The sequence below is a fragment of the Cheilinus undulatus genome, linkage group 12, assembly GCF_018320785.1.
Source record: "Cheilinus undulatus linkage group 12, ASM1832078v1, whole genome shotgun sequence".
NCBI lineage: Eukaryota > Metazoa > Chordata > Actinopteri > Labriformes > Labridae > Cheilinus > Cheilinus undulatus.
Genome location: NC_054876.1, coordinates 7,942,440 through 7,956,926, shown reverse-complemented (window position 1 = coordinate 7,956,926; position 14,487 = coordinate 7,942,440). Strand labels below are relative to the sequence as shown.

Genomic DNA, 14,487 nt, shown 5'->3' with positions numbered 1-14,487 from the left:
TATCTCAGGCCTGTCATGTATCAAAATGTCCACTAGGTGGTGCCATAGGCTCAGATAAGTGACCTGAATGGAAGCTTCTACAGCACTGATTCTCTGGGGTTAGGGCTGGGTGCAGCTGAGGTTGTCAAAAATTAGATTTACAAATATGATGATATAATAGGATGATATAAAACTTTAAATAAACGGAGAATTTGCACATATTATCTAAAATTATAATACTCTTACTGGATAGTTTAAACCCATTAACAGTGTCAGTGATTTATTTTCAGTACTTTTTCACAAGTATAGTCCCTGCATGTTTTTTAAAATCTTTCTCATTTTACTTATAAAGCTTTAAATGTCTCTTGACTGACCACAAACAAAATACTAATTAAATCCATTGACAATTAAATACATATCATCATTAGTTCCATTACTTAAATTTGAATAAAATTAAATTATCAGTTTAAATTAAAGCATGCCAAAAACCACAGTCTAACAATGTCAACAAAATCACCTGACAGTGATAATTATTTTTTATCTATCACCTGATCTGACCACTAGCTGTTTTTGCAGAAGTTATGCTGGATCTATAGCAAATATTTAGGAGTGAGGTTGATGACGTGTCTTTTAGAAATCTCTCACTCAGGAGCAGATGCAGATCCTGTCAGGATGCATATAAATATTTTGGTCCAAATCTAAATAATAAAGAGGTTATGTTTACCATAGCTCTGTGTACACATTCCTGCCTAAGCTCAAGGCCACCTATATATCTCCCGTGCTGGATTCTTCTCATGTTTATTCAGGTGGAAAATCCCACAAGAGGCCTGACTCCAGCAGACCTGCCGAAGGCTAAACTATTTCTACAAATATGCTTTTAAACTGACAAAGAGAAACTGGTATCCTGAGTGAGATTTGGTACAAACAAGGGAATAGTCTGGCACCAAATATCTGAAAAATGAGACGACAGCGGCTGTTTTTTTTTAAACATTTTATTCCAAAACCCTGAAACTTGTTGCAGCTGAATTTTTGCATTCACACTGAAAACTGTCAAACCCTGTGTGCATACACTGTAACAGAGATAGTTGTTCTCCAATCAGCCATAGTAAAGCTTGTTTGCCAGTGTAGACCAGTGCATTTAGGGAAAATAAGCAAGAACACCAGGAATGTGGCTTTAAGTGGAAAGCAGTGCAAATGATTCACAGTGACAATAGTCACAATTTATGAAGTCATGCTAAGCTAACAAAATCACATTTTGTTCATTTTGATGCAAATAAGTCTTCCAAAAGTAAGAACACTGAACATCTTCTAAACAAATTAAGACTTGACATGAGTTAAGGTCATCTTTCATCTTCCAAACATAGTGGTGCATGAGGCATTAATCTGGGAAATCACACTTAATGTAAGTCTTCAGTCCGTATTATGATCTGCCAATACAAAAAAAAGCCACACAGTGATATAAAGATATTATGGCTGTGCAGGATGCTCTGCTCACTGACACACAGGACAGATTGTTGAAACACACCTATCTCTTCAGTCGTGCTCTGAGGAATGCTTTTGGCTCGTGACTTCAAGGAATGCACTTGTGTGATATCAGACATCTCATTTCACGCTTTCTCAGCATATCGCAGGACAAAAATGCATTCACACAGTCTACGGCAAGCCCCTTTTCCATTTAATCAGTAATCAAGTAAAGATTCTGTTCAAATATATCAGCAGATGCATTTAGATGAGGCTGAATTCAGAGGAAACTACACTCTTTCCTTTTTTTAAGATCATTGTCAGCGTTAAACACTCAGATTAATGCACGATCAAAACTCAAACTGATTTGAAATGCAGTGCTAAAAATACTGACATAACTTGGAGAAATATCATGGATTTTGAACAGTCAGCATCAACAGTTTAGTCTGGTTTTCATCTTCTTGATGAAAACTAAACTTGCTACAGATTTTGTATCACCAAACATCTTTTATAGCAAGTCCCATCTTCCACATAATAAAAAGTAAAAACAGTCTACAATTCTCCGAATCCCTATGATGTGTTATTGTCATTGAACAGAGGCAAACACGTCCATCAAACTGGCTAGGACCAAAAGGTATGTTTTACAAATCAATCCTGAAAAAAGTTAATATCATGAAAATAAAGTGAGCATGCAAACTGGTGACTTTCAGTCAAATTTGTCTGTATTCGTGAGTTTTATGAGGTACTTGGGAAAAAGTAGTGGCACTACTCTTCAGTGATTTTGACAGAGAAGCTAGTCTGTACAGCATATCAGATGGGTACAGTTTCTACGAGGTATTTAGAGAGTAGTAAGTGAAAATGGGCCAAGAAACAACAAATATACCAAATTGGTTCAAATATACGCTCTGTTTAAAATGTTTGAAGCATTCTATTTCCCACCCAGAAAGCCTCTGCATTTGGTACTATTTTACAAAGCAACATTCAGCTATGTGTTCTTCCGCATCAGCATATTGTGCAGCAGCGCTGCGATGCGGGCTTGTTTCTTGGCCAATTTTTACTTAAAAATTGTTAAATTACACAAAGAAAATTTACCCGTCTGTTATGTTGTATAGTTTCCCTGTTGGTATGACAAGTCTTTCTTAAAGGGCCATTGCTCACTGAAATTTCTGGAGGCTAGTGCAACTGCTATTGTCAAGTGCCTTATAACCCAGCTTCAAAAATACTGAAATATTACTTTAAATGCACATCTGATGAGGATACTGTCACACAGCGGTGCAGGGGACAAGAGCAAGATTTGAAGAGGTTTTGCTCACTTGAACACCACCTTGGAAGGTACTTTGTCAAATTTGACCCACATAGAAGGCACCAAAGAGACTATCTCTTCAAATCTAGTCCACTTGGTGGGTAACCTTGCAAAGCAGATGGATACGCCCATTTCCTAGTTTTTCACTGGTGAATCCATGTTAAGCTTCCATCTAAACCATTTGGGCCCGGTTAGAAAGTGACAGGGCCAATCAGCAACGAGGGGCAGTACTTTCAGGCGTGGCAGTCGTGATGTAAACAAGCAGCAGCAAGAGCTGGTGCAGTTATGGAGGAAGAGATTAGCGTGGATGCTGCTAAAGCGCTGGTTTTATCAGAACTTGACAACATTTCTTCATTAAAAGAAGAACAAAGAACAGCAGTGAGTTGTTTTCTTTTCAAAAACACCAAAATTCGAGTACTTACATGTCTCATGTCTATAGTCGCCATGTTTCGTGTTATTCCTCAGTAGCTGCGCATGCGCAGCTTGATAGCGACTACGTCATGTGTTTTGTTGCTCTTATTGGCCTGGAGAGATGTGACAGACAGAACACTCATCCAATCACACTCCAAGTTTTTTTCAAAGCCTCTGCCTTTTCTCAAACATTTCCTATTGAAGGTTTCCCAGATGGATGTGTGAAACACATCCATCTGGTGTGTCAGGTTACTTGGTAGGCAGCCTTGATGACAATTTGAAAACTTTTGCACACTTAGATGACACACAGAGGGCACTTTATTAATGTATACCCACTTTAAAGGGACCCTATGGTACTTTGTTAAATCTAACTCACTAAAAGTCACCAAAGAGGGCCATTTGCTACATTTTGAAGGGCACCCTAGAGGGCACTTTGGTATGTTTATCTACCACAGAGCCTTCAAAAGGGAATTTAATGGTAATACCTTAAACAATGGGGCACCAGTGGGGCAATAACCTCACCTCTGAGTCCAAAGTATTGTCACACAATAACAAAAAATGTAAGAAAGGGTCATTCACAAGGACTCCTTCTGTCTTTTCTAATGATCAAATCCACAAAGTAAGCTAAAAGTCACCAGTCAGCACAGCCACTAATTGAACCAATACACCAGGAGTGTTTCGTCTATTCATGGATGAAAATGTTAAATTAACAAAGTGCAGATGATATGTTCTGACCACCAGCCATCAGTCTAAACTGATCTTATGTTTCTATTGGTTATTAATGTTAATATCATATTGGTTCTGATCTCAGAAGTGTTTCCATGTTTCAGGTTTGTCTACAACTGAGCTGTTTGGCACATTTGCTAGTGGTGTCCTCCAGTAACATAGGTCGTGTAGAGGCAGCCGACGCAGCAGGAAATTATACGTATGCAGGGTGAAAAGCAAGTAAATCTCTGGCTTCCATGATCTCAAGGATATAGTTCATTTTTTAAATGTTTGAAATCAGTTTAGTGGGGCTTTATAGCAGAATTGTTTTTAGAAAGTTCTCAGAACTGAGATTTTGCAATGTTAATGTGAAAATATTTTTACAACATGCCAAAATAGTGCTACAGATATCCCAACTTTACATTTTTACTAATTAACACTGATATTGTGACATGTTGAAACGGTATTCCCACAGGATTAAACTCCTCTTTTAGTTTCTGATTAAATGTAAGAAGGGCTTGTCACACACACTCAGGACTTTAACTTAATGGGATCATGTGGTTATAACTCATCTCTCATCTTTTCACCCTTCGGCCTCACCATCCTGCCAATGAACAGGATGGAGTTCGTCTTCTGGTCCTTTACCAGGAAGATGAACGGGTGGTCGGCATAGAACAGTTTGGGGTCTTTCAGCTTGTCTGTGCCAAAGATGCTGGTGTCCATTTCGTTCCCATCGGTGGCCCACTCCAGAGCTGAGGCGTGAAACACGCTGGACAGGTACAGGTCCTTCTTCCCTGAGATGTTGGACAGGTCGGCCTTGGCTTTGTCCACAGCTTCTGTCAGGCCCAGTTCTCCGAGGTGTTTCTGAAATCAAGCAGGAATAAAAACGTCATATATCAAAAATACAAAATAGTTCAGGCACAATCTAGAAAAGCTATTGTTATTTTTCAGTTTTTTTACCTGCAGATTGTGACTGACTTCCATGCTGACTTTGGGCAGAGACACGGCCACGGCTGTCTGCTTCAGTTTGCCCATCCAGGTATCCAGCTGTGCTTTAGTCAGCAGCTTCTCTAGTCTGTCCAGAGGCTCCACATGGTACGGCAGGAAGAACACCACAGACGACTTCTTATGAGCCAGAGGCATGCTCAGGATGTTCAGATTGTTGGTTTTGTCTTCATAGAAGCCGTACAAACCTGAGGAAACACATTCATTTATCAGATATTTGTCAGTCTTGTTTTTTGACCAAAAGCCCTAGAATGTCAAAGTGAAAACAGATTTCTATGAAGTAATGTCAATAAAATAAAAAATGTGCAAATATATATATTCTCCCTCTATAAAGTGACTGACCTAAGTCAACAGAGGTCCAACCAATTGGTGCCAGTAGTCTCACAATTAGTGAAATAGGGATCACCTGAGTGCAGTGGATGTGTCTCAAAGACACCTGTCCCTGGAAGGTCCAGTCACTGGTTAATCACTATTCCTAGCTACCATTACACCACAAAGACAAAAGAACACTCCACTCCTCACAAATTGAGCAACCCTGCCAGAGGAGACTAGTGAGAGAGGCCACCAAGACACCCTTGACTACTCAGAAGGAGTTTAAAGCTTCAGCAGCTGAGATGGCAGAGACTCTGCAGACAACAACTGTTGGCCGGGTTCTTCACCAGTCAAAGCTTTATGGGAGAGTGGCAAAAGCCACTGTTGAAGAAAACTCAGATTAAATCTGGACTAGAGTTCACCAAAAGGCATGTGGGAGACTCCATGGTCGAGTGGAAGAAAGTTCATTGGTCTGATGAGACCAGAATGGGGCTTTCTGACCAACAGGTAAGACACCAAACACTGCACATCACCACAAACACACCATCCCTACTGTGAAGCACAGTGGTGGCAGCATCATGTCATGGCGATGCTTCTTAGAAGTCGCCACTCTGGAAGGCTTGTAAAGGTAGAGGGTCAAATGAATGTGGCAAAATACACCTCAATCTTATTTAGTCTGCAAGAGAGCTACAGTTTGGGACAAGATTTATTTTCCAACAAGATAATGACCTGAAGCATACAGCAATAGCTGCAAAGAAATGGTTTAAAGTCAACAAGGTGAATGTTCTACAGTGACAGAGTCAAAGGCCAGACCTCAATCCATTAGAGAATTTGTGTCTGGACTTGAAAAGGGTTGTTAATGCCTGATCCCTGTGCAACCTAAGAGAGCTTGAACAGTTTTGCAAAGAAGAATAGAGTAAAATTGCAGTGTCCAGATGTGCAAGCCTGATATAGACCAATCCACACAGACTCAGTGCTGTGCAAACAGAAATCTGTTTTCACTTTGACATTTAAGATTTTATGGTCAAAAAAGCTTAATTAAATTAACTGTGATCAATTCAATAAAACCAATGAAAGTATGAAACATTCAAGAGGGAGAATACATCTTATAGGCACTGTAACTGTAAAATTTCCACCTACCAGTGCGATGCATCATCTGTATTGACACTGTGAAGCCACGAGACACCATGAATCCTCTGTTGTCCACCATCTGATGATGGAACTGCTCATCCCAGTGAGCTATCAGGAAACAAAAAGGTTAATTTAAAAGCATTTAAAGAAAAAATACTCTGTGTTGGGTGTGTTTTCATACTTACGTTTGAAGAACATAGCATTTATGATCATTGCTCCATCAGTCTTTTCCACATCTTTGGTGACCTCTGGCAGTTTCCCATCCGTAGACTTGGCGGCCCACTCGTTGATGGAGTTCAGAGCAGTCTTCTTATCCCTGAAGTTGATCTTGGAGTGATCACAGTTGTAGTGCTTTTTGCTGCTCTTCACAAAAGCATCCACAAAGTTGACAGAGCTGGGTCCGTACAGACGGTTGCTGATCTTCCAGGTGACGTTGCGGGTCTTTGGGTCGCTGACCTCAGTCAGGAGCTCAGCCAGGCCTGAGTGTAGCTGATCGTCTTTCACCTTATCTGCCTTCAGGAGGGTTTTCACCTGAGAGGCTGTGGACGCTTTGCCCCCTAGTGCCACCAGACCCAGAGAGGAGGCCACTACTACAGGGGAAATCAGGATGTTTTCGATGTTTTTCTCCTTAGCCATGTTTTGGTAGAGGCTGAAGGCTAAGTTAGCGCTGTTGTCAGCCAGGATGGTGGCGTGGTTACTCAGGACTTTGTCTGCTGATGCTGAGGTAGCAGCTGAGGCGGCGGTGGCCAGGAGGACCAGGGAGACCAGGTTTGTTACCCACATGGTGCAGTGTAGATCTGTAAAAACATATTTGCACACATCATGAGACAAAAACTAGCTTGAATATTGTGGACTGGAAACTACAAGTCAGAAGCTACTATGTCAATATTAAAATGGACTTTTCTTAAACCACTGGTAAAGTGGAGGATCAGGACCCAAAAGTGGGCCGAGAATGTGTGCCTGGAAATTCAGAAGGGATTAAAATGGAGCTGGATCCTGCCATGAGGTTGTAAGACATTCTTGAAATCACAGAGGAACTGGAGATCCCATTGCAGGAAGGAACTGAGCAAACTCAGACAATTGGGTCTGGTTTATAGGATAATTCATAGGAAGGGATGTCATTTAGTGCATGCTACATTTTACTTCAAAGATCCTGTAATGCAGACGGTAGCAATGATGCATAGAAATGGTGATGCCTGTGACTACAACACTCACAGAGGAAGAGTTTAGTCTTTAAGTTCCTCCTTCATACACTGAGCACGGTGTCACAAAAGTTACTCATATTGATGTTCTCATTCAACCCTCTGCTCCTGACTTTGGCCAACACTAGACGAATATTTGTACTGAATATTAGGACTGACATAGCAAGACTGCATCAAAATATACTGTCAGATTTTCTTAGAGTCAGCTATAGGAAATGTTACCAACTGTGAATCTGTTTAGCATCCTGTTAGCAAGACATTGTGGAGATTTGAGGACTTAGAGAACAGCATATAAACAGGGTTTTTTGGTGTTTAACAAGAGACAAGAATTAAAGCCAGTCCTGAATACAATGCATTGCTGAGATGAGGATGTAGATGAGCTCTTGAGAGTTTTTAGCCTGTAAAAAAAAGTCATAGCATCATCAGCATACATGCATACAGCATACATAAACACAGACATACTGTCAAATTATCTACTACTTGTTGTCTGCAGTTTTAATTTTGACAGCTGTTTTTAATTTTAGTCTCAGTCTTCATCTTAAGATTAAATGCCTTTTAGCTTTAGTCACATTTTAGTCATTGCTACCCTTTATAACTAAACTTCAAAACTTTTTGTCTAGTTTTAGTCCATAAAAAGTCCTCACGTTTGAGCCTTACTTATAGTCCAAGCATTTATTCTCTTGCCTAAATCTGGTACCAGATCATGGTTGTGTGTTCTGTACACCCTGCCCAACATGGGGTCCCTGCTTTCTACAGCTGAGAGGCAGAATAGATGCAGATGCATTGCATAGAGAAATATAATGGGTTTTGAATCCATAGTCCAGTTTTAGTCATCATGACAGAAACTAAACTTATTTTAAGTCAGTTTAAGACATCAAAGATCTGTTTTTGCTAGTCTCAGACTATGTTCGAAATCACTTCCTATTCACTACATAGTGTATAGTCACTATATAGTGCACTATATAGTGAACACACCATTTTGTAGTGGTGTCCGAATTCTGAGTATTATTGTTATTCACTATATAGTGTACTCATTCTATCCCACAATGCATTGTGAAAAGTAGTGAATAGCCGATGGTCACTAGCTCAGCAATATTTACCATCATGCATAGCGGCTGCTGCTCTCAAACATGACAGAACACATATAAAAACTTTTTTAAAGCTTTTTGTTTGTTGGTTGGTTTTAACCAAAAGATTTAATCTGTAAGAAAATGTTAAGGATTCAAAACAGAGTAACTTTATCCCCCTATGAGAATTACAAGGATTGAGACCATCATCTTTATGCAAAAATAAGTGATAATACACACAAAAATGTAAACTATTTTACCACCAATGACACAAAGTAATCTATTAGTAATTTTTTGTGAAAATACATGATGTTCCATATCAGTTTTTAGTGAAATTCTACCGTTAATTGCAATCCTCAGCCATTAACATGGAAATCTATGAGCCATTGTTGCTAAACGTTTTAATTGTGAGACGGCAATGACGTCATTTCCTGCGACTGGAGTAGTGTCCGAAATCATTTTTGTGTTTTGCAGTTGAGTCCACCATATAGTCCAATATATGCTGCTCACTATATAGTGGATAGGGAGTAGGCGATGAGTGTGTGGTTTCGGACACAGCCTCAGTCTAGTCGTTCTCATGGAAGAAAGGCTGTCGATGAACATTTTTAGTCATAGTTTAAGTTGACGAAATTAACACTGAATGTTTGTGAGGTAAATCTTGCCAGCACACTGTTATAAAGACACAGCCACTTAGTCCCATGGACTTGTCTAGAAGCATGCTGCTAAATTATGTTGGGTGTTTTAAGTCCTGCAAACACAACGTTATCTTTCTTGCTGTCATCCAAGTTTTAGCTACTGACAACTCTGTTTTTTCCCTAAAAATGTTATTAGGGGCCTTTTATGCCTTTATTTAAAGAGAAGAAACGTGAGTCATGAGCAATGATGAGAGAATGGAGAAGGGTTTAGTTGTACTGGAAGCCATTAATAATGGCTGCTACTAGTGTAGGTTTTAGCTGGGATGTAGCTATAGAATAGCAGCACTTTTATCTGGACTGGACCACATTTATTTATTACTCAAAGAGCAAAGAACAGCACTGAAAGCTTTTATGACAGAAAGATGTTCTACCAACCTGCTTCAACATGAGTTTGCAAGAGTTACGGGTGGAGTAAGCTGTACTGCAAGCCAGCGTATATATACACTGGCTGAAGAATAAGCTCGGACCTAGCTGTAGAAAAGCAGCAGTTTAGTCAGAGTTGTGCCACATTTCTTTAATGAAACCAGAGCAAAAAGCCACACTGAAAGCTTCTCTTGGTAGAGACGATGTTATCGCTCTTCTCCTAGACTTACTTTGGCATGAGTTTAATCCAAACCAGTTCCACTGTTTATGGACTACGACAGCATTTGAATGTCAAGCTCAGGTTGGTACCAGAGCTGTGTACGTCTATGTTTGACCATTATGAATGTGAAGGACAGATCATGTGTTTAAATTTAGTCTTGCATGCTTTAGTCTCTAGCTTGGTTATTTTGTTCTGTTATTGATCTGTTTCAGTTTGAAAGAATTAATCAGAATCAACTTTACAGGCCAATCATTCAGTGCAGAGAAATATGACTCCACCTGCCTCTCTGTGTTCACACACAGGTGTACATGATAAGTCAGTGGAGCAACAGTGCAGTGATAAGGAGTGAAAAGAATGAATAAATACATGTTCATTTCTGTTACAGTGTATGATTTTGGAGGAACAGCAGCAGGAGTTATACAATGTTAACTCCTGCCAGTGAAACTATAGAGCTCTCCCAGTCAAACCTCTCAGCAGGATTACATAACAGCCACGTAGGCAGCAGCAGGAAGACAAAATATCGGTCAGCTATTTCTGACTTCTTCATGTCTTTGCAGCACAAATTCTGTAAAGCAGAACGAGTCTGGTTTATGCTGATTGGCTCCTCATGGTCGACCTGACCACGTGCTGGCACACAGAGAACAAATGTCAGCTTATTACCCCAGTCCACGTAGCCGAGACGTAGAGAGGAGGTGTGCTTTCGGATGGGGAGGCTTTATGCTTACAGGCTGTACTAAACTTTAAAAGTAGTTCTAGAAGTCAAATATTTAAATGCCAACTTTAAAAAAACACAGAAGACATCCCAGTCTGAGAAAGAGAGATAACATCCTTTTAGCGTCCGCTCAGACACATTTTTTCAAGCTCAGACAGGCCTACAGAGAGGAAATTAGCCTTGTCTGACTTCAGTGTGCAAAAAGGAGCCCCTTTTTAACGTTTTTACACCTGAAATACAGCAGTCCTCTGAATGTATTACCACCAGTTGTAAAAGACTGCAGCAACAGTAACTATAAGCAGGCCTGCTCACAGAAGTATCCTGGGCCCCTTAGTTGTGAATTATTGATGATATCGATGCATGTGTGCTGGATCAGTAGGATTGGTGCTAGCATCCTGGCTAACACCTCATTTTGGAGCTGAAGAATGTTTTAAGCTATAATGAAATTTAAATTAGTGAGACTTTCTAACCACTTTTCACCCATTTTCACCACTGTTACCGTCCATTATTGTAAGATTATTCCACTTATAACGGATTTTTCCACTTTCTCACCCATTTTCACTACTTAGGTTTACAACTTTTTGCCATGTTTCCCAATTTTTGCCTTTTAAAACCCTTTTTACATTTTTATTCCCATCTAATAATAATAATAATTTTGCCACCTATTTCTGCCAGTTTTTTTTTTTTCAATTTTCCTCTTTAATCAATTTTTGCCACTTCATCACACATTTTGCCACTCTCTTACCCAGTGTCACTACTTTATCAAGGTTTTAAACGTTTTTTCCTCTTTAACCCATTTTTTGCCTCTTCTGTCCTTTTTACAATATCTTACAACCATTTTTTCCATCCATTTCTTCCATGCTTTTTAACCCATTTTCACATTTTCCCCACCCATTTGTTCCCGTTTGAGTCATTTTTGTAATTTATTTTTGCAACTTTTACCTGTTTTTGCAAATTTAAACACATTTTACCAAGTTTTGCCATCTTTCACCCCAATGTGCCATTTCTTTTACCCATGTTTTGCCCATTATTTTAACCCATTTCTGTAACCCATTTTGCTACTTTTTAATTACCATGTACCATTTTTCCTGTTTTTGCCTTTTTGTAACTTATTTTTTGCTACTTTTTGCAACTTTTCTTTACCAATTTTGCCACTTTTAATTGTTTTTTTTTTGCCATTTTTTTGTTAACCCATTCTCATCATTTTTCCCACCTCTTTTCTTTTGCATTTTTGCATCATATTTTTTGCCACTTTAACCCATTTTTTGCCACTTTTCAGGTCATTTTTTTGGCACGACTACAGTCTATGCGTGCAAATTTGTAAATGTAGACTTTAACAAAAACCACAAAGATATCCCAGTCAACCTGAAAGAGAGATGGCATCTTTTCAGCTTCTTCTCAGAAACTTTTTTACATGCTCAGACAGGCCTGCAGATAGGAAATGAGCCTCTTTTGACTTCAGTGTGTCAAAAGGAGTCACTTTTTAGAGGTTTTAAGCTTGAAATAGATAGCATTATTGAAAAACATTACCATAAGTTGGGAAAGATTGCAGTAACTAGAAGTGTGCTTGGAAAAAAAATGACTCCTGAATGACTCCATGTTTTCTGCATTGCTTTAGATCAGGATAAATTCATACATTACATGCCATTGATGAGTTTTAGATGGGAGACTTTAGAGTGCTATGTCTCTTCAAATGTCAACCACACAGACTAACAAAGGTAAGCTTCAGGACCTTGTACGCTTATCTAATAACCTTAAATAGTTTTACAGTGTTAAATCCTCACATTTAGTCTCCTTTGATGCATACACATTCACGTCTATCACTTTTGCAAACAGTCCATCCATTCAGACATGTAAACAAATGTTTGAATGAATGAAAATAATCTCTCATGCAGTTTTAGTGCAACAATAACACTGTTCTGTTTGTGTAAAGGTTACATAAATGTGTTTTATTAGACATTTCCCACCTGTGTAAAGGAAAGACATACTGTACGCCCCATGTCAGGGATGAAATGAGGTCAAAAGTTGCAGCCAACTCTCTAACTGTCATACATCTTTTACTTCACTGACCAACTTTTTCATTCTCTTCTACTTTTTCCTCCTTTTCAAAAACTTCTCCAACAATTAGGATGAAGTTCAAACTCACAAAGAAGTCTTTATCTTCCTGACTTTGAGGCCTCTCTCACATGCCTGGGCATTTCTCACTGGTTGAATGTTACAGCAGCCTCTCCCTTCCCCCTCTGACTCCCACTACTTTTTATCTTACCTTATTAGGCTCTGTCAGCGACTCTGCTGCTGCTCCTTAAAGGCGCTTAATATTTCCACCAGCACTGATCAGCTCAATGTGAAGATTCTGATTTTAGTAGTCCTACACAGATTTGTATGAGGGAGCAGGAGTGTTCATGCCGGGTCGTCACAGCCTGGAAATCTCTGCACTGGAATCTTATTCCCAGGCTGGTCCCGCCCAGACAATCCAGGGGGAGGGGGAGAAAATCCTCCCCTTTAGTGTCCTAAAGGCAGGAGTTACAGCCCAGCTGGAGACACCCAGTGACCCATAATAAAGTTACCCATCATTACTTCCAATCCAGCGTTGCTTTTGATGTTTTTGACTGCCCTTTTCATAATTATGGTCTTTATTTACACATTCTAAAACAAGCAGTGGTTTTATTTTCAGGCATAAATGTGTAAACTTTCTTTTCTTTGGTATCTTCATATCTGAGCTGCTCCAGTCAGCAAAACAAACTCTCAGCCGTGAAGAATGTCAGGTATTCAGTGTTATTCTAGGAAACATTGTCTTTGCTTTGCACTCAGGATGACAGAGACAAGCAGACAAACCGTGTTCATTCATGTTCTTAAATCAGTCATTGTTTTGACTGCCACGTTTCCGCCCTCCCCCAGCCAGTAAATGCACCTCTGCCACGTAGATCTGAGACACTGCAGGGGGGTAGACAGAGGTCCTTTCTAAAGTTGGAGCAAATTATCTTCAAACATCAACTATGAGGTACTAAAAAATCTCTGATAGTTTTACCTTTTTAAATTAGAAACAGGCATATATAGTCAAAATACAGTTTCTTGAGGCAACGATGTATTTATTTTGCACTGAAATGTCTATATAAACTAGAGAATGCAAGTTCTGAAGACATGTGGATGCTGCTGAATGGATGATGTCCAACTGCTTATTCTGTGTCTGAAACAATTTTAACAATTTCAGTAATGATAATAGATGTGGAATATATTGTTGATAGGTTTAGTGCATGGTGCACGTTGAAGTCTGTGGAGGACTTGCAACAAAACCTTTTATATTTTCATGTTACTGACCACTAACTAGCTTATTTCTATCAGATATTAATCTAACTGCTGTTTAACTGCTGTGTTACTCAGCTGATTTCATTGGGATTTTACTTGAAGACACCCTCTGAAACTCCTCAGTGTGCCAAGGCCGCAACTGTAATCAGTGCAAACCAGGAAGGGTCCCAGCTCTTAACTTTCATTATAGAAAATTCAACAATGAAACCAAATATTTGGTTTACTATTTAGTATGCACCTTATGGCATGTATGTTTTAACGATGGCAGAGGTGGCAGTTGCATCCTGTGTGTTTAAGTGTTCAACCATGAGTTTATAAAAATGAATAACAACAATCTCACATATAACTGAACGTTCACCTCACGACTCACTGTGACAAGAAAGAACCCCATACACAATTAAGGCCCTGTTTACACGGCAAAATTTTCAGGTGAAAACGCAAAACTTTTTAGTGTTTTGGCTGTCTGTTTGCACGAGAACGGCATTTTGGTGCCTAAAAACATGGAACAATTTGGAAACTGGCTCCAGAGCAGAGGTCGCGTTAACCGAATATTCTCTGTCATCGACAGATTTTTTTGAAGGATGACGAAGAATTCTGAAGGCTATCCGTCATTTT

The 14,487-nt window shown here is 39.4% G+C and overlaps 1 protein-coding gene across 1 annotated transcript; it reads right to left on the bottom strand.

Moving 5' to 3' along the window:
- Nucleotides 1-3,288: 3,288 nt before the first annotated feature.
- On the bottom strand, nt 3,289-12,999 carry LOC121518359 (serpin H1-like). The gene is made up of 5 exons (XM_041800614.1): nt 12,833-12,999; nt 6,493-7,104; nt 6,317-6,415; nt 4,820-5,052; nt 3,289-4,723 (listed from the first exon to the last, which is right to left on the bottom strand). The coding sequence occupies exons 2-5, from the start codon at nt 7,088-7,090 to the stop codon at nt 4,421-4,423; spliced, it is 1,233 nt and encodes a 410-aa protein (XP_041656548.1). The 5' UTR covers nt 7,091-7,104; nt 12,833-12,999; the 3' UTR covers nt 3,289-4,420.
- Between the last annotated feature and the right edge of the window lie 1,488 nt (nt 13,000-14,487).

Coding starts and splice junctions, on each gene's coding strand:
- LOC121518359 (XM_041800614.1), bottom strand. CDS start 7,090: ATGTGGGTAACAAACCTGGTCTCCCTGGTCCTCCTGGCCACCGCCGCC. Junction 6,416..6,492: donor AAATGCTATGTTCTTCAAAC/GTAAGTATGAAA, acceptor GTTTCCTGATAG/CTCACTGGGATGAGCAGTTC. Junction 4,724..4,819: donor AAGTCAGTCACAATCTGCAG/GTAAAAAAACTG, acceptor GCTTGATTTCAG/AAACACCTCGGAGAACTGGG.